Below are 16,127 nucleotides of genomic sequence, written 5' to 3'. Positions count from 1 at the left end.
TCCACATGCTTTCACTACCTAATTGTGTGGCCTTGGGAAAAACACTTTCCCTTAGTTGGATTAAATGATGTTCTACTCTGAAATTCTAGGGTCTTACAGCAGACTCACTAACTTCTTAGTGACCCTCACCACTCTAATACTCAGTTCCTACTGTCATGATAGATAGTGTGGATACAAGCACTACTATCTATCTGATGTGGGGTGTGTATATTTTTTGCTTATATATACTGTACACACACACACACACACACAAATGTTCCTCCCAAAGCATTTCAGATTCTTATTCATCTTGATCTCCTCAACCCAATGCCTGGCACAAAGGAGAGACTCAATAAATGTTTGTTGAATAAAGTAATGAATGAATAAACGCACAATCAAGAAGAGACAGAATATTCCTTTTTAAAAACTCAGGTGGACCCATATGATAGCCATTCACCAAGACCAAATAAAGGAAAGGAGCAAGTTGGTTCTACTGGGCAGTAGGTGGGGAACCATCATATGGTATCTGGAGTCTGGCTATTAGGGTAAGTTAGCTATGACCAGCGACTTTAGCCCATCATTGCTTTCTCCCAAATTACAAAATTTAGCCTTGGATCTATGGGGGAGGGTGGTGGAATTTCTCTTTGGTAGTTCAAAAGGTGCCAGCCTTATGGAGGAAAGGTTTGGTTAGAGGAAATGCCCTAAGAACCACATCTTACAGTGAGCAGCATTTGCCATTAGGTTCAAAGAGAATAAATTAGAATCAGAATCTCATCCTATGCTTCAACAATGGGCCATTTTCCCCTCTCAAAGGAAATACTCTGACTTAGTTCCCCTAAAAAACACCACCCTCAAATCTTATACATTATTTAGTGGATTCTTTGGGGTGGGGGGATCTCTAAAAAGAAAATAAAGAGTCTTACTTGGTCAAGTAGAAAAAAACGGAAACAAAGAAAGGCTAAGTGATTTACCCCATGGCAGACTAGCCTCCTGATATACAGAACTAGAAAATTAAAGTTCACAGTTGTGGTCGGCAGGCGACCCCGCTTTCTAAAATAAATACAGCCAAAACACAGCCTTGAAAAGATCAAGATAGGAAGGAGATAAAGCCACATCAGTATTAATACAGGTAAAACAGAAAATGTGCCATTTAAAATAGGGCCCCAGCAAAAATAAAAAATTAATAAATAAAATAGGGCCCCATAGGTGTAGTACCCTAGTGAAGAAGACCCAGTTCAAACGAGACCCTTCATTTCTATGTTTTTTATGTTCAACTCATACTTCCAGTGGTGCATGTATGTGAGGATCGCCAGAACAGTGTTTCAAATAAATATGATTCAGATAAGGTGGCAGCTATGTAATGAACTGGAAACATATTATAAAATCTTGTAAATTAAAACTCTTGCCCTTTCTTAATTACCTTGACTTTGAGGAACGTATTGTGTAATTTCAGGGGCTGGGACAGTGATGAATCAAACATTTTGGAAACCTTTGAAATGCTGATGTATTTGTGGTTGAGGATTCAGTTTTTTGTTTTGTTTTTTTAATCACCATATGTTTCAAACCCAAACAATCTCTGCCATGCATCAGCTGGACTTTGGGGGTTTTATCAAAAATGGGAGGTTTTTTTTCAGCTTGATTGGTGGAAAACTCACTTAATTCCACTAATTAAGGATGGCTAATGTTCCAACATAACAAATTCATTAAAAAGCAAAACAAAATACACCTCCACCCCTACTCCCAGGTAATACTTTTGACAGAAACTAAGAATTTGTTTTAAATCTCCCAAAATAAATTTACTAATAATCATTTTAAACATGGAACCCAGTAAAATTAGGTACTGATACCTTCTTCCCTGAATTTTCTTTCTAATGAAAAAGGGAAGTTGGAAGGGAGTTGGGGAATGGTCTTAAATTTCAGAATGAAGATAAAAATGATTCAAAGGAGAAAAACCTAAACTATGAGGCTGGAGATGTCAAAAGGCACCACCAAGTGGTACACTGGTGGAAGTGCAGCCTCCTTTGCTCCTGCACAGGCTTCCTATGCATGGCCAGTGGACCTAAGAGGGAGCTGCGGCAACTGCCCTGAAGTCACCAATCTGGGGTGGGTGGGGTATGGCATTCAGTATCATCAGTGCTTCACAGTTTCTAAAAATTACTAACGTTAAGTAAATGCTACTATAAGTAGCTGAGTCAGAATTCTAATCCAGGTCAACTGATGGAAAATCCAGAGCTCTGAACCTCCATTTAACTTATAATGAACACAGATCCAGAAGCAATGTCAAAAGACTGGATAAGATTGTCTGGGTTTGGAGGGGTAATTCATTCTTCTAAATTGCATGATATTTACAGCTTTGTTTTTTTAAAAGACCAAAAACATCTGTAATGAGATATTATTTTTTAAATATATGTGTATACATATGTGTATATATACATATACATATTTATGCTTGTTGAACATTTAAAATCAGAAATATGAAGAAAAAAGAAATTACTTAAAATCCACAACTGAGTGGTAATCACTTAAAACAGCTTATTTACTTCCAGTCTCTTTCATTTATTTATACATACCTGTTATTTCTTTTATAAAATTGGTCTCATTCGATATTTAAAATGTTTAAGTCAATATTAAACAACAAAATATAATTTTATCTAGGATGATTAACTTTCTAAACACTACAGAGAGATCAGGTGTAATAAATACACCCTACGCTGTAAGTAGTGATGTAAATTTCAATTGTGGGCTTCCAAACAAATGTTTCAGAGATGACTGATCTTTGTATTCTTAATCTGTTGTTCAGTATAGTGAAGGAAAAGTGAACTTGGGTTTACATCCTGGCTCCCAACAGTGGCCACAGGACCTTCAACAAGACACCGATCTCAATGAACCTGTTTCCTCTCTTGAAAAATTGAGATAGCCACCTCTGTCCCGCCTAACTCAGAATATTATCAGGAAGAGTGAATGATGTAAATGCAAAACCTCTGTAAATTACCCAGTTAAACAAACACTCTTCAAGGTTCATGGCATTCTCAAGCATTTAGCATACAGTAAGCACTTCCACACTCCTCTTTTCTAAAATTGAATGTTATGGCTCTCTGTGAAAACTGAATGGCAGTGTAAGTGACTTTGGCTGGGATCACAGTTACCTGATTTTCACAAACACTTCTCCAGAGTGGTTCCTGCTTATCTGTAAGGATCAACTGCAGAATTTTCCTTTCCTATAGGTACCTGCCCATACTGTGTTATGCCTGAAAACCCACCCCCTCTTTTTATCCTAATAAAGCATTCTGCCAATTTAATTTGAGAAAATTAAATCCCCATACAACTATTCTGCTTGATTTTGTAGCTCCCTGTTTCACTTCATGTTTCTTTTAATCTCATTATCCTTCCAGTTGATCAGAGCATCTCCCCACTGTTACCTGACCACATGGATAACTAATTTCCAAAGAGAGTTTCCAGTTACTCTTCATAGGATTTTTATTTTTTCTATGGTGATACCATTTTTCTATGGTGATACCATGTCTTTATCACCCTTTGCCCCACCCCTTTTTTGGGTCCTTTCTATGGGACAGGCAACTTTCTTTTCTATAAGACCCAATGGATGAGCTTCTATTATTATTTCCAAGATGCCAATCTACAAATATTTGGTAAGCCAACTTGTCCATTTAATTTCTCCACAACTGACACTAGGTGAGGCCTCTCACGTTCAACCCTGCTGGGTTTTCTGTCTCTTTCTCATGCTTAAATAAACATGTATTGTGTTCCTTTCTGATAGAACATCTTACATGCAACAGGAAGCACAAGCCAGAAGGAATCATGACCATGCTCACACACACCCTGAGTGGAGAGTGGTGCGTCTTAACCCATTTAAATACAGTTGCTGGTGCCACCCAGGCACCTGGAGTGTGCTATTACACTTACTGAGGAGGGGCAGAGGCACTGATCAAATCCTCCTTCAAGTTATAAATAGTAATCTATAGAAGCAGAACTACTGCTAATTCGCTAAAGAAATATTTTCAAAACTAAACAAAAATTTTCAATCAACTTTGAGTCCCACCTCTAGCTTATTTTTACACTATCCCATTTTGCTCCCCCAACCTCCCTTCCTACACCAACTTGGACTCCTGCTGGGTTAGGGAAGGGCCGGAAAAGGGAGGAGCAGATTATCAAAATGAAAATGGAAGCAGTAAAGATAAACAGAGTGAAAGGACTAAAAAGACACTTGTTTGTGAGGTTGATCAGAGTAAGGGTGAGCTAGGAAAAAACTGTCAGAAGACTCTATTGTTTTAGTTTCCCATGGGTGGAAAAAGAAACCCATGCTTTATATTGTACTTGTTTTGCTAAACTTAATGCTAGCAGAGTGTCAATGCACATGTTGTCCAATAATTCATAGTCTTGACTTTTTTTCCTTAATTTACATCCTCTCAAACAGCCCCACCACTTACCATTTCTTCACACGGTGTCCTTGCTTATAATACTGTCCTACTTCTTCAAGGCTTGGTTCAAATCTCATCTGACTCATAATGTTAACCATGATCACTCCACCCCATAGACCTCTCCCTTCTGAAAAATCAACAGGCAGCTGCCACGTGCTGCTGGTTCCTCTTCCCAATTAGATGACATGCAGGGAGCATGTCTCCCCCACCATTACAGCCTATTCTCCTTACATGGAATATACTGTCTATGGAGAACAAGCCCGCAGATTTATTTATCCCTACATTCATCTACCCAGCATTTATCTGTTAATACATGAATGCTACACCTCCTAGCAAACACTAGGGTTCAATGGCCACTGTTCCTTGTTTGAAGCATAACTGCCACACCTTTTTGGATGGCCGGTCTGGTTCCAGTGGAGGATAACTGTGGCTCTTAGCCAACCCTCCCAGAAATGCCATCAAGAAGTGGTCATCAGTGTCCAGCACGAAGCCTAAACCAATGCCAAAGATCACCATGATGCTGTGGGGCTGTCCAAGTTTCCAAACAGGGTTTTCAGGGTGACAGGGTGCCCCTTTGAAGAACATCTGGGTTCACCCCATTTATAATATAAACTTACCTTTCTGAGCTGTGGAAACAGCCTCACCACAGGAATACCCACCACCACCGGGGGATGGGAGAACCTGTCACTAACTGGCTTAGATGGGCCATCACAGAACACAAGAGCAGTACATATGTAAATCTTCATTATTCATCATAAACAGTGCAAAAACATTTTAGCACCTTTTCATGCTCTTAAAAATGTTTCAAAAAAAGAAAATTACTTACTGCCTTCCCACGTACAATGCAAAAGATTCAAAGCCCCTTCCACTCTCTTCCAGTGTGCAAGATGAAAGAATGCATATGCTATTGCTTCACTGTCTCCTCTCTTCAGGATATGTTCTGGGGGTAGGATTAAGCTTTTCATTTCTAGTAGGTACTGAAAGAAAAAAGCAGGACACAGTTGTGTTAATACATAAGTAATTTGGAATTCAGTATTGAAAATAGAGCAGTTGATTTCCCTAAAGCCACCACTTATAAGCATTTCATTAAACCTGCAACCTCATTACTACATTTGAAGGCAATTACTAAAACATCCAGCAATACAAAGTTTGCTGACAGATGATTAGCCTTGTACTAGTTTCCTACAGTGAAGATCAGAGGCTTTCAGGCTAAGACACTCTAATCAAAGAAATACATAAGACTCAAACAGCATAAAGGAAAATGTAGAAGACACGATAATTTGGTATAATTTTGGAAGCAGAATGAAACCTTATAAAACAGACACGTGAAGGTTAAGAAGTTATGTGGCTAAACCAAGTGCACTAGAAAGATTTGAGATTGAGTAGCACTGTCCATTATTTTTTTCTATACACATGTATCAAGGAGAAGAATCTTGTCCTATGAAAAGAGCCACCCACAGCTGCTCAGGTGCTACAGGGAGGAAGGGTGGCAGCCAGAGCATGGGAAGACCCAAGGGAGGGGAGCATTATAGACCCCAAACTGTGACACTCCCAGATCCTTTCCCAAAGACTAGGGAGTTGGGGAAGGGGATAGGGGTCTCAGCGTACACCTCTTCATTGCTATCTTCTACAAAGTGGGTAGGAGTACAGGGCAAGAATGGATATACTTCCTGGGGGCTGAGAAAGACTACATTTCCATTTTTATTCTTTTGTTTTACTATAGGATAGATAGGGAGCAATTTTTGAAGGTTATTTTATAATTGCAAATGTTAACCTTTCTTTTCTGGCTGGCATTCTCCCCTCCTGGATCCATCCCTGACACACACACACACACACACACACACACACACACCCACATATACACCCACCCCACCACCACCACCAAAGACAAACATAACAGCCCATGCAATCTCCTTTAAAATGGAGACTAGTAGACTACAGAGGGATATGGACAGCAAGAGCAAGTGCTAAAAAAAGGTGTTCAAAAATTTTAGCATCAGAAATAATTGCCTATGTATTTTTCTGTCCGTGGAAGTTTATGAAAGACAGTGAAAGGTAGAAGAGTCCTGGTATACAGAATGGAGACTATGGCACAACTATCAATGTTTCCCTGCCATCTAGTTGAGGATTTGTACCCTTTGGGCATCACTCAGTTGCCCTTAAGCTTCCTCTCCCATTGGCACGGTTGGTGTCGAGGTGTATGGCCCAGCAGGAGCCAGGAGAACACATGCAGGCATCTTGGCTCAGCAACTGAAACTTTCCTCCCTCTGGGTCTGATATTTGAAGAAACCTCCAAGCTTCTGGCCTCAAAGCAGGAAGAGTAGGGAAGTGAAAGAGAGACACCCAGAGAGCAGCAGGAGACACTGATATGGTTGTCACACTTGGGAGGAGGTAGGATAGAAAGCCTCACTCCACAGAAAGACCTGGGACCCATTTCCAGGCTGGTCCATGAGAGGTGTTTGTTATTTTGGTGGAACTCCTCAAACATGAGTTCTAAAAGAACTTTCTGGCCATCTGCCTTTTTGGATTCTATGAACTACTGCTTTTCTCCTAATGTCTTGTTTTAAAACAGTGCAAGACAAAAATCTTCTCGGAAAAATAAGAATAGAGAATTACCCAGCAATCTAATTTGCACTATGTTTATAATGAATATCAGCCATAATATAAATAATTATATTTATGTTATGGTGGATTTTATGTTCGGAGTTACCTGGCTATCCTCTTGTGATTTTATTACCTTAATAGGAACCATTAAAATGTACATTGCTACTGCCAGTGATAGTCTTAAAGGACCCCAAGGCTACTAGTCATGAAAAAAAATAAATAACTTGTAAAGTGTTATGAACTGTATCAATTGTTCCAGAGTAAGTTGGAGAAGGAAGAGCATTTGGTTATCCACAATAATCATCATCAAAAAAACAAAGAAGAAGGGAAATTTCTGGCCTAATGAGAGCCCTGGAATAAGATTTTGATCTGACTTTCTAATTATTCATAGCCACCACATTTATCAAACACTCAATTTTTAAAGAAGGATCATGCTTATAAAATTTGAAACATAAAATATGAAAACAACTAACTCATGTGTCCCAGGTATACAGAAATCTTCTTAAAGCCCCTGACAATCAGATGGTGGCTGAAAGAAAAGTGTAAACTACCATTCTTTTCATTTCTATGATTAGAAAAGGCTTTCACATTTCATTAAGCATCTATGAAAGAACTCTTCTCTTAGCCTAAAGAACCTTCAGGAATAGGGGCACCTGAGAAGAAGTGGGCCTGGTAGTCACCCACATCTGTGGGTAGAAAATAAACTAGCAGGGCTGGGCGTGGTGGCTCACGGCTGTAATCCCAGCACTTTGGGAGATCGTGGCGGGTGGATCATGAGGTCAGGAGTTCAAGACCAGCCTGGCCAAGATGGTGAAACTCTGTCTCTACTAAAAATACAAAAATTAGCTGGGCGTGGTGGTGGGTGCCTACAATCCCAGCTGTTCAGGAGGCTAAGGCAGAGAATTGCCTGAACCCAGGAGGCAGAGGTTGCAGTGAGCCGAGATTGCACCACTGCACTGCAGCCTGGGTGACAGAGCAAGACTCCACCTAAAAAAAAAAAAAAATGAAAAGAAACTAGCAGCAGGCAGGGCAAGTCAACCTGGCAGGGGAGGGGAAGAGTCCAGAAAATTCCTGACAAAGGGACATTATAGATATGTGCCATCCCTGTTCAATACAACAGTTTCTACCACATGTGGTTATTTATATTTTAATTAGTTAAAACCAAACAAAATTAAAAATTCAGTTCCTCCATCTCACTAGCCATATTTCAAGTGCTCAGGTGCTGCATGTGGCTAATAACTACTGTATTGGACAATGCAGGGAATATTTCCATGATCACAGAAAAGTCTTTTGGACAGCATTGACTGCTGTAGACAATGGTTTTTCATCTTTGGATAACTGGACCAATTTTTAACATAAAAAAATTTCAAAGGTGTTCATGATAGGAATCATCAGGGTAGTAGCTACTGACTGAAAATATACGATATGACAAAAAGCTACAATAAATGTAATAAAACAAAAATTAATCTAAAAGCATTGTTGGCCACCAAGGCATCTACATATAATACATTTGAAAAATAGTAGTGTACATGTGTGTGAGACAGACGGCTTACTCAGCCTGCAGGCTCAATGGGATGCATATGGCCTCAAGGACATCATCCGCAGCCCCAAACATAGGCCATGAGGTAATGCTGTTTCTCCTCTAAGTTCTCTCTAATCTTTGTGTATGTGTACTATTCACATGCCACCTTATATTAGTTATTGTGTATCTTGTTTCTCTGCTAAATCATAAGACCCCCAAGAGCATGAACCTTGTCATCTGCATCTTAATTTCCCCTCCCCACACCTCCTACAGAGCCTTGCACATCAAGGTAATATTTTTTTTTAAGTTGAATTACATTGAAATCTTACTTCCCAAGAAGTCTCTCAAAGTGAACATCCCTGGCCTAATCAGCCTTATGAGGCTAACCAAAGCAACACATCAAAGAAACAACTCTGCCTTCTCCTCTTCTCTATCTTATGGCAGAAATCGGCTATGACTATAAAAGAGATTTATACTCCTTTATAATTCCAAACAAAACGTTGGCCCTAACAAAACGATGAAGGCTAATAACAACAATGTGTTATGTTTTTGGCCAGGCTTAAAATGGCTGGCAAGATCAGTTCTCAACATGTGCAACATTTAAATTAGAAAAGCATGGAACAACATTTCACGTCTTACTTGTCAAGAGAAAAATAAATGGAAGAGGGCAGATCCCTATCCACAAGTATGCAGAAATCAATTAGAATAACTGTAGCTCACAAATCAGAGAACACGCTTTGTCCATCTATAATAATGGCTTGGTTCTGTGCTATTTTGCCCGCCATCCTGCCTCTAACTTCCTTCCCAGATAAAATCACACTGATCTTGAAGTGCAGTGCTTCTAAAAATTTCGGAAGCAACTTCTCAAAATCTATTTGTGTCAGCCTCCACTGCAGGAGCATCCAAAGTCAGGGCATATGAAGAGAAGCAGAGAGCTGTTGTCTTTAGGTGTGAGCAGTGCCTACTCATGGAGGTCTCTGAGTGGAGACTGGCTCACCTGTCAGGGAAACTGCTGAAGAGATGTGGCCTATTAGAGGCTACCTGGGGTGGCTGCTAAAGTGCTTTTTGCTAAGATCTTAAAATTCTATAATAATTTGAATGAAAATGATCCCATAGTTATCATTCACATAAATGTTAATACCAAAGAATTAACTCATACAACTCTTTTTTTTTTTGGGATTTTCAATATCAACAATAGCATAAGTCATATGAAATCATTAGCAAAAGTATGGGAATAAACAAAATGTGAAAAAAAACAGGTAAATTAATTTATATCACCGTCAATGATGGCTATTAAGTTGCTCCCAAAACCAGGTAGTGAAATAATATGTATTAGCACAGGGAAATGTTCATCATACATTGCTAAATGGAAAAAAATCAATGTACCCTAACAATTTACATAGCAGATTATTAATTATTGTGACAATAAAAATGTATAGGTAGGCATTAAAAACCATTGGAAAGTCACAGGTGGAATGTTCATGGTGGTTAAATATTTGATTTTAATGGGAGATTAACTTCTTTTGTACTCTTTCTGTGCTTTCCAAGTTTTCTATAATAAGCATTTTTTAAGGGATGGGGTCTCACTCTGTTGTCCAGGCTGGAGTGCAGTGGTGCAACCATAGCTCACTGCAGCCTTGAACTCCTGGGCTCAAGCGATCCTCCTGCCTCAGCCTCCCAAGTTACTGGGACTATAAGGCATATGCCACCATGCCTGGCTTGTAATAAGTATTTTTATTTTTCTCTCTCTATATATGTATGTACATGCATGTAAGTATATATGTAATACAAATCTATTTTCTAGACTTGCATCAAAAACACACACAACCACACACACACACAAACATACAAACAAAAGATAACTGGAGATAGCAAATTTTTTTCATGCCTACAATGCTTTGGTGCAACTGGCTCTGATAAAATGGCCTAAGACCAGAAAAGATGTCTTTAAAACATCAATAAAGAGTTCCGAGAATAAAGCTAGTGCTATTTGGGAGAGACGCCACATAGTCTGAGTTTCAATGTTGCTTACTCCCTGGAATCAGTAAGACACAAAGCAGGCACAGGACAAAAAAACACTGCAAGTAGCCATAGCTCACTCAGATCATGCGGTGATGGAGAATGAGGTAGCCATCACCAGGATTCCTTGCCTTACCTCCTGTCATCTACCATCTGCCACTTTGAATCACTTACTGGAATCCTGGCTCTACTGTTTAGCTACAAGACCCTGGACATGTTATTTAATTTCTTTGAACCTCAGTTTGCTCCTCTGTAAAACTGAAATAGTAAAAACACACATTGCTGGTTTTAATTTTTGAAGATTATGTAATATATGTAAAGCATTCATTCACATAGTACCTGGCATATAAGCGTGCATTGAATAGTAGATATTTTTGCTACCAAAAAAAATTAAATGTTCATATTACTATAGAGGTAATTTGTGGTTTCCACAGATACATGTCCCACAGATAATTGAGTTTGTTTTTAGGTAAAATACTTCAGCACTTTTATTGTAGTAGCAGATCAGTTGAAGAGACCTGGCTAACAAGGGTCATTAACTGACCCATACGGAGGCAAGCATAAAGCAAAGCTGAATTGTCAAATTAAACCTGGTGATTTCAGTACCACTCAGGGGTCCTCATCACAAGGTACCTGCTTCTTCCTGGTTCACTTATCTATTCATTGGTTACTTTGCTTCATTCAAAAAATATGCGAAGGCCCACAGTGTATCTCAAGAGTACAGATATGGGAGCAACCACAGCCTATCCAAGAACATGGATATGGAAGGATCCTTTGTGTATTCCAAGGACACAGATATGGAAGCACCCATAATGTACCTCAGGGGCATGGACATGAATCAGGTCAGGTCCCCACCTTGATGATCCATAGTCTTTGTAGGAGTAGAGGAGGGAGAGAGAGAAGAGAGAAAAAGAGAATGTATGGAGAAAGAATAAAATTCAACACGGTAAGTACCTTAGTAAGATGTATAAACTTAGCACTAAGGAAGCAAATGGAGAGCACTGTGTCTGAGAAGCTTCACAGAAAAATGAAAACATCAATTTTACTAATTAAATAAGAGTTTATACTGAAAAAATGAGGAGGGGGGATTCCAAACCAGCATTAACGGGCAAAGTATACCAAAAGCATCAAAGCCTACCAAAAGCAAACCAAGGCATCCAAGGGCATGATGTGTTTCTAAACTGGTGGGGCCTGAGTACTAACATGATGGTAACTGCCAACACTGATTACACACTAACACACATGCCAAGCATTATCTCAATAACTCCTTAACACTAACTCTGTGATAGAGCTAATATTTCTATTCCTGTTTCACAGATGGGAAAATGAAGGCTTTAGGAAGTAACTTGTTCAGGGTTGCACAGTTGGATGTGGCAGAACCTGCATTTGAACTCAGGCCACGCTCCAAAGGGGTGAAGCAGAAAAAGTAGGCTGTAAAAGGCCTTCATGACCTGCTCCAGAGGGTGCCCTGACCTTCAGTAACTGGTTTTCAGACTTTTAGACACAGAATACAGTTGGCTCTTGAACAACCTGGGTTTGAACTGCACAGGCTCACTTTTATACAAAATTTTTTTCAACTAAACACGGATTGAAAATATAATATTTATGGGATGGGAAACCTACATATACAGAGAGCTGATTTTTTGCATAACACAGGTTCTGTTGGGTTCTGCAGGGCCCACTGGGGGACTTGAGTATGCGCAGATTTTGGTATATGTGAGAGGTCCTGGAACCAATCCCCTGCAGATACTGAGGGGGGGGGAAACACTTAGAATCTGTGAAGCTGATGAAAAACAAAGCTGTGGGGAAATCTGAGGAAGGGACCCAAGAGAGGTCTGGGGAACCCTCCTGGCTCTCCTAGGAGGACAGTTTGGAAATCACTGCCATAGGCAATTGGGAAGTGAGTTGTGCAGTTTGCAATTTTGAGAGAAATGGGTGAGTCATGTGTAGGATCAACAGATAGGGAAGAGATGGAAATTAGCAAAGTCTTAAAAAGCTCCTGTTAGAGTCCAGGTGATGGGGACAAAATTGCGGGGTGGAGGAGGAGCTTCTCCAGGACTTGGCACCTGACTAAATGTGAGAGTGAGGGAAAGAACCAAAGGTGACAAATTTTTGGCATAAGAAACTAGAATAATGTGAGCTCCTTAGCTAGGGCCAAGACACCAAAGGAGGAAGAGGCTTAGCAGGGGAAGGTAACAAAAACAGCTTAAAGAACCTGCAGAACATCCCTGGAGAAATGGCCTGAAGGCAGCTAGGTCTGCAGGTCTGGAGCTTAGGAGAGAATCTGGAGACACAAGTGTGGGTGTTCTGGGCCAGAGGTGGAAGCTGCACAGTAGGAGCACCCGAGATCTCTGAAGACAGCTTCGAGCAAGGAGGGAGAGGGCAGTGAATAGAGCTCCCCGGAAAACATGAACGCATGGCAGCGCAGGAAAGGGGTAGGAGGAGAGTGCTGACATACAGGAGTGGCACAGAGAGTAGGTGTCATGGAGTCAAGATGGCCTCAAGACATAAGAAGCAGGCTGGCTGGGGGCAGTGGCTCACACCTGTAATCCCAGCACTTTGGGAGGCCAAGGCAGGCAAATCTCTTCAGCCCAGGAGTTCAAGACCCGCCTGGGCAACATGGCAAAACTGAGGTGGAGGCTGAGATGGAAGGATTGCTTGAGCTTGGGAGGTCGAGGCTGCAGTGAGCCATGATAGCACCACTGCATTGCAGCCTGGGTGACAGAGCAAGACCCTGTCTCATGGAAAAAAAAAACAAACAAACATAAAAAGCAGTTGGTCAGTGGGACCAAATGCTGAGGAGAGATGAAATAGGATGAGGTTTGAGAAGAGGCCAACAGATCTGGTGGCCTAGGTGGCAGCGGCCTTAATAAGAGTGACCTCAGTAGAGGTGATGAGCCTGGTGGGGGTGGCCTGTATGGGGGTAGTCTTGGGGAAAGCAGCTGCAGTGCTTTTTGTTAAAGAAAGATACTTACAAACTTCCTATTCCTGAGAAATGTGGCTAAAAATTGGTTTCTGTTCATTTTCCTCTGGGTCATATTTCCACAATACATTCTCCTTACTCTAATCCAAAAAAGCTTTGGAACAAAATATGACTCAATTCAAAGAAACTTATATCGAAATAATATTTCTAAAATGTCCTGTTGATATACAATATCATAGACAGTCTGCCAGGGTATTTTGAATTTCTGCTTCCACGCTTCAAGCATTTTAAAATGCTAAAACCCACTACACATTTTGTTTCCTAAATTGGATTAAAAAGCAATTTTATACTCTGTCAATCAGCTTTACCAAGATATAAAGGGAGGACTGCTTTAGTGTTTGCATGAAACAGAATTTCCATCACTATAACAATGTCCTGTAGGTACTCCATTAGCATATACAATTACCATGATGTTTTCTTCCACAAGCCTCGTGAAATCCCCATGAAATTAGAGTTTCTAGATTAATATTAGATGAGCTTTCTTTTTTTTTTAAAAAAAAGTACATTTTTAATGGGAACGCATTTCTGTCATAACACTCTTCATTCTTTCCTCTCTATTTTCTCATGACTTCCCACACTCCTAGACTTATAATTTGAAAGCTAAATATGCATTGGGCTAGGTCCTCACCTCCATATTGTGTCAAGCCCAGTCTGCCCCGCTGCTGAAATGAGTGCTGGGAGTGTCGCACCCTCCTCGCCTCGGTACCCTCTGGGACTGCCCGTTGTGCCCTCTGCTACCTCTTGGGCGGGCACCGTGAGGACAGCAGATGGTTTACTGGTTCTGGGATTTGGGGCAAGATTAAGATGAAAGCTATCCCCCGTTGGTGCTGGCAAATTTTCTTTATTTTTTTTTCCCCCTCAGCAGCTCTGTCTACAGCACTCGGACATGCTAAGGAACTGGTACTGGCTCTGCAGCCCCCACCCTGCTGCTCAGAGCAGGGTGGAGGCCTCCTCCTCTATGGGTGGGACCTCAAAAAACTTGGGATTTTCTGGTGGTGATGGGTCACACCCATCTGTTATTTTCTGAACTGTATGCAGAGGGGCCTTGGGGTTGCTGGCTACCAGACTTCTCATTCCAGTTTCAACCAGAGTAGGCCTACATCTACTTTAAGGTTTCATGTAAGACTGCATTAGGAGAGGAAAAATGTTTATTGCTTTAAAAAAGTTAAAAATTGTTTGTTTTTGTAGAAGTAAACACTAGATGGTTTAAGCACAAGCTGGCCATTGGAGGCCTGTGTGTGGTAGTGAAGACCCGTGACTTGGGAAGCCCTCCTTGGTGGTAATGACCAGGTCAGGATTTCCTATCAGCCAAGGCTCAATTCTGGGGACCACAACGTTCAAGGTTTTCAGAGTTGAGTGGAAGGTTTGGGCATTCTGTATACAGCCAGGCCACTCCCCTACCACTGCACACTTGGAGAATGTTTATAACAGCAAAGTACAGGATCTGGCTTCCAGGAGTTACAGAGCACCTGGGCTATCTGCCCCAACTCTGACTGTGAGCTGGTTGCCTCGTTCTGGTGGGCCCAGCAGCACTCTGCCTGCCTCACAGGGGCATGGCCTGGTCTGTCTTCTTAATGACTGGGCACTTCTTGAGAGCATGCATCACTGTTCTGACCAGCGTCCCAGTGGCTGGCACATAATTAGCGCTCAATAAGTGCTAGCTGAATGCGCTGCTGGGAGGGAAAAGAGGACTCTGCTTCAGAATTGTACACCTTTGGAGACTAGAGAAGCTGGTGGACAGCAGCAGGAAGGTTAGCCCCTCCAGCATGAAGTAAAGTTGCAGGGATGCCTCCTGGTTATTCTATTAGAGCAGAGTGATCCTGCATAAGTAAAAGTAGTTCAAATATGTTGTGGTTGACAGGAGACCTAGCAAGGTGTGTGGCTTCCAGCTGAGGGAGGAAATGGAAGAATTCCTCTTCTGAGGGCATGAGAGCCTTACCAACTCTGATAATGAGAACAGGCACCAAGACAGAGGGTGCAGGGGCAGGGAGGAAGGAGATATAAGCAACCCAGGCTGGGAGACAAAAAACCACTCAGGCCTGGTCTGAAAAAAGCATCTAGTGATTTTCAAGTGGGCCCCACCTCCTCTATGACTGTGGGCACCTGGGACCCCTGACCACACAGCTCACACTAAGGGAGATTTCCCTGCCACCTCTCTCTCTTCCACTCACACCACTCTGCTCGTCCTGGTGGTAGGCAGTGGAGATGTCTCCAACAGCCCAGCTCCAACTGGTAGAAGTACCCCTGGGAATGAAACAAATAGCTGCTTGCTTTTTATAGGCTGAAGAGGAAAAGCTTTGAAAGAGCGAAAACTTAATAGAATCTGGAAACATTTCGCTGGGGGAGTCAATGCTGATGGGTTTGGTGTATGTATGTGTGTATTAGGGACTGTTAATGTAGCCCTACAATCTTGATTACTCAGACAGGGAAATATGAGTTATATAACGGAAAGACAGGGGTGGCCTCAGCCTCCATAACAGTGGGGACACCTCCCTCTATAATCAAAGTAGAAGACACAGTGATGTTTTATGAGGCAACCTCATGCATGCCTAGGACAGGCTTTCAGGCCTGTTCCACCTGAGGA

At 41.3% G+C, this 16,127-nt stretch overlaps 1 protein-coding gene across 22 annotated transcripts in view; it reads right to left on the bottom strand.

Moving 5' to 3' along the window:
• The window catches only part of ST7 (suppression of tumorigenicity 7), a 274,827-nt gene that overhangs the window by 14,904 nt on the left and 243,796 nt on the right, over positions 1-16,127 (bottom strand). For all 22 annotated transcript variants that reach the window (XM_024249374.3, XM_054559088.2, XM_063725596.1 and 19 more), the window contains one exon: positions 5,242-5,392. In XM_024249374.3, the coding sequence (XP_024105142.1) occupies positions 5,242-5,392 (151 nt within the window). The remainder of the gene's footprint in view (positions 1-5,241; positions 5,393-16,127) is intronic.

Source organism: Pongo abelii, chromosome 6 (genome assembly GCF_028885655.2).
Source record: "Pongo abelii isolate AG06213 chromosome 6, NHGRI_mPonAbe1-v2.0_pri, whole genome shotgun sequence".
In the NCBI taxonomy this organism is placed as follows: domain Eukaryota; kingdom Metazoa; phylum Chordata; class Mammalia; order Primates; family Hominidae; genus Pongo; species Pongo abelii.
The sequence above is the reverse complement of the archived record's forward strand: the minus strand, read 5'-3'. Positions and strand labels throughout refer to the sequence as shown.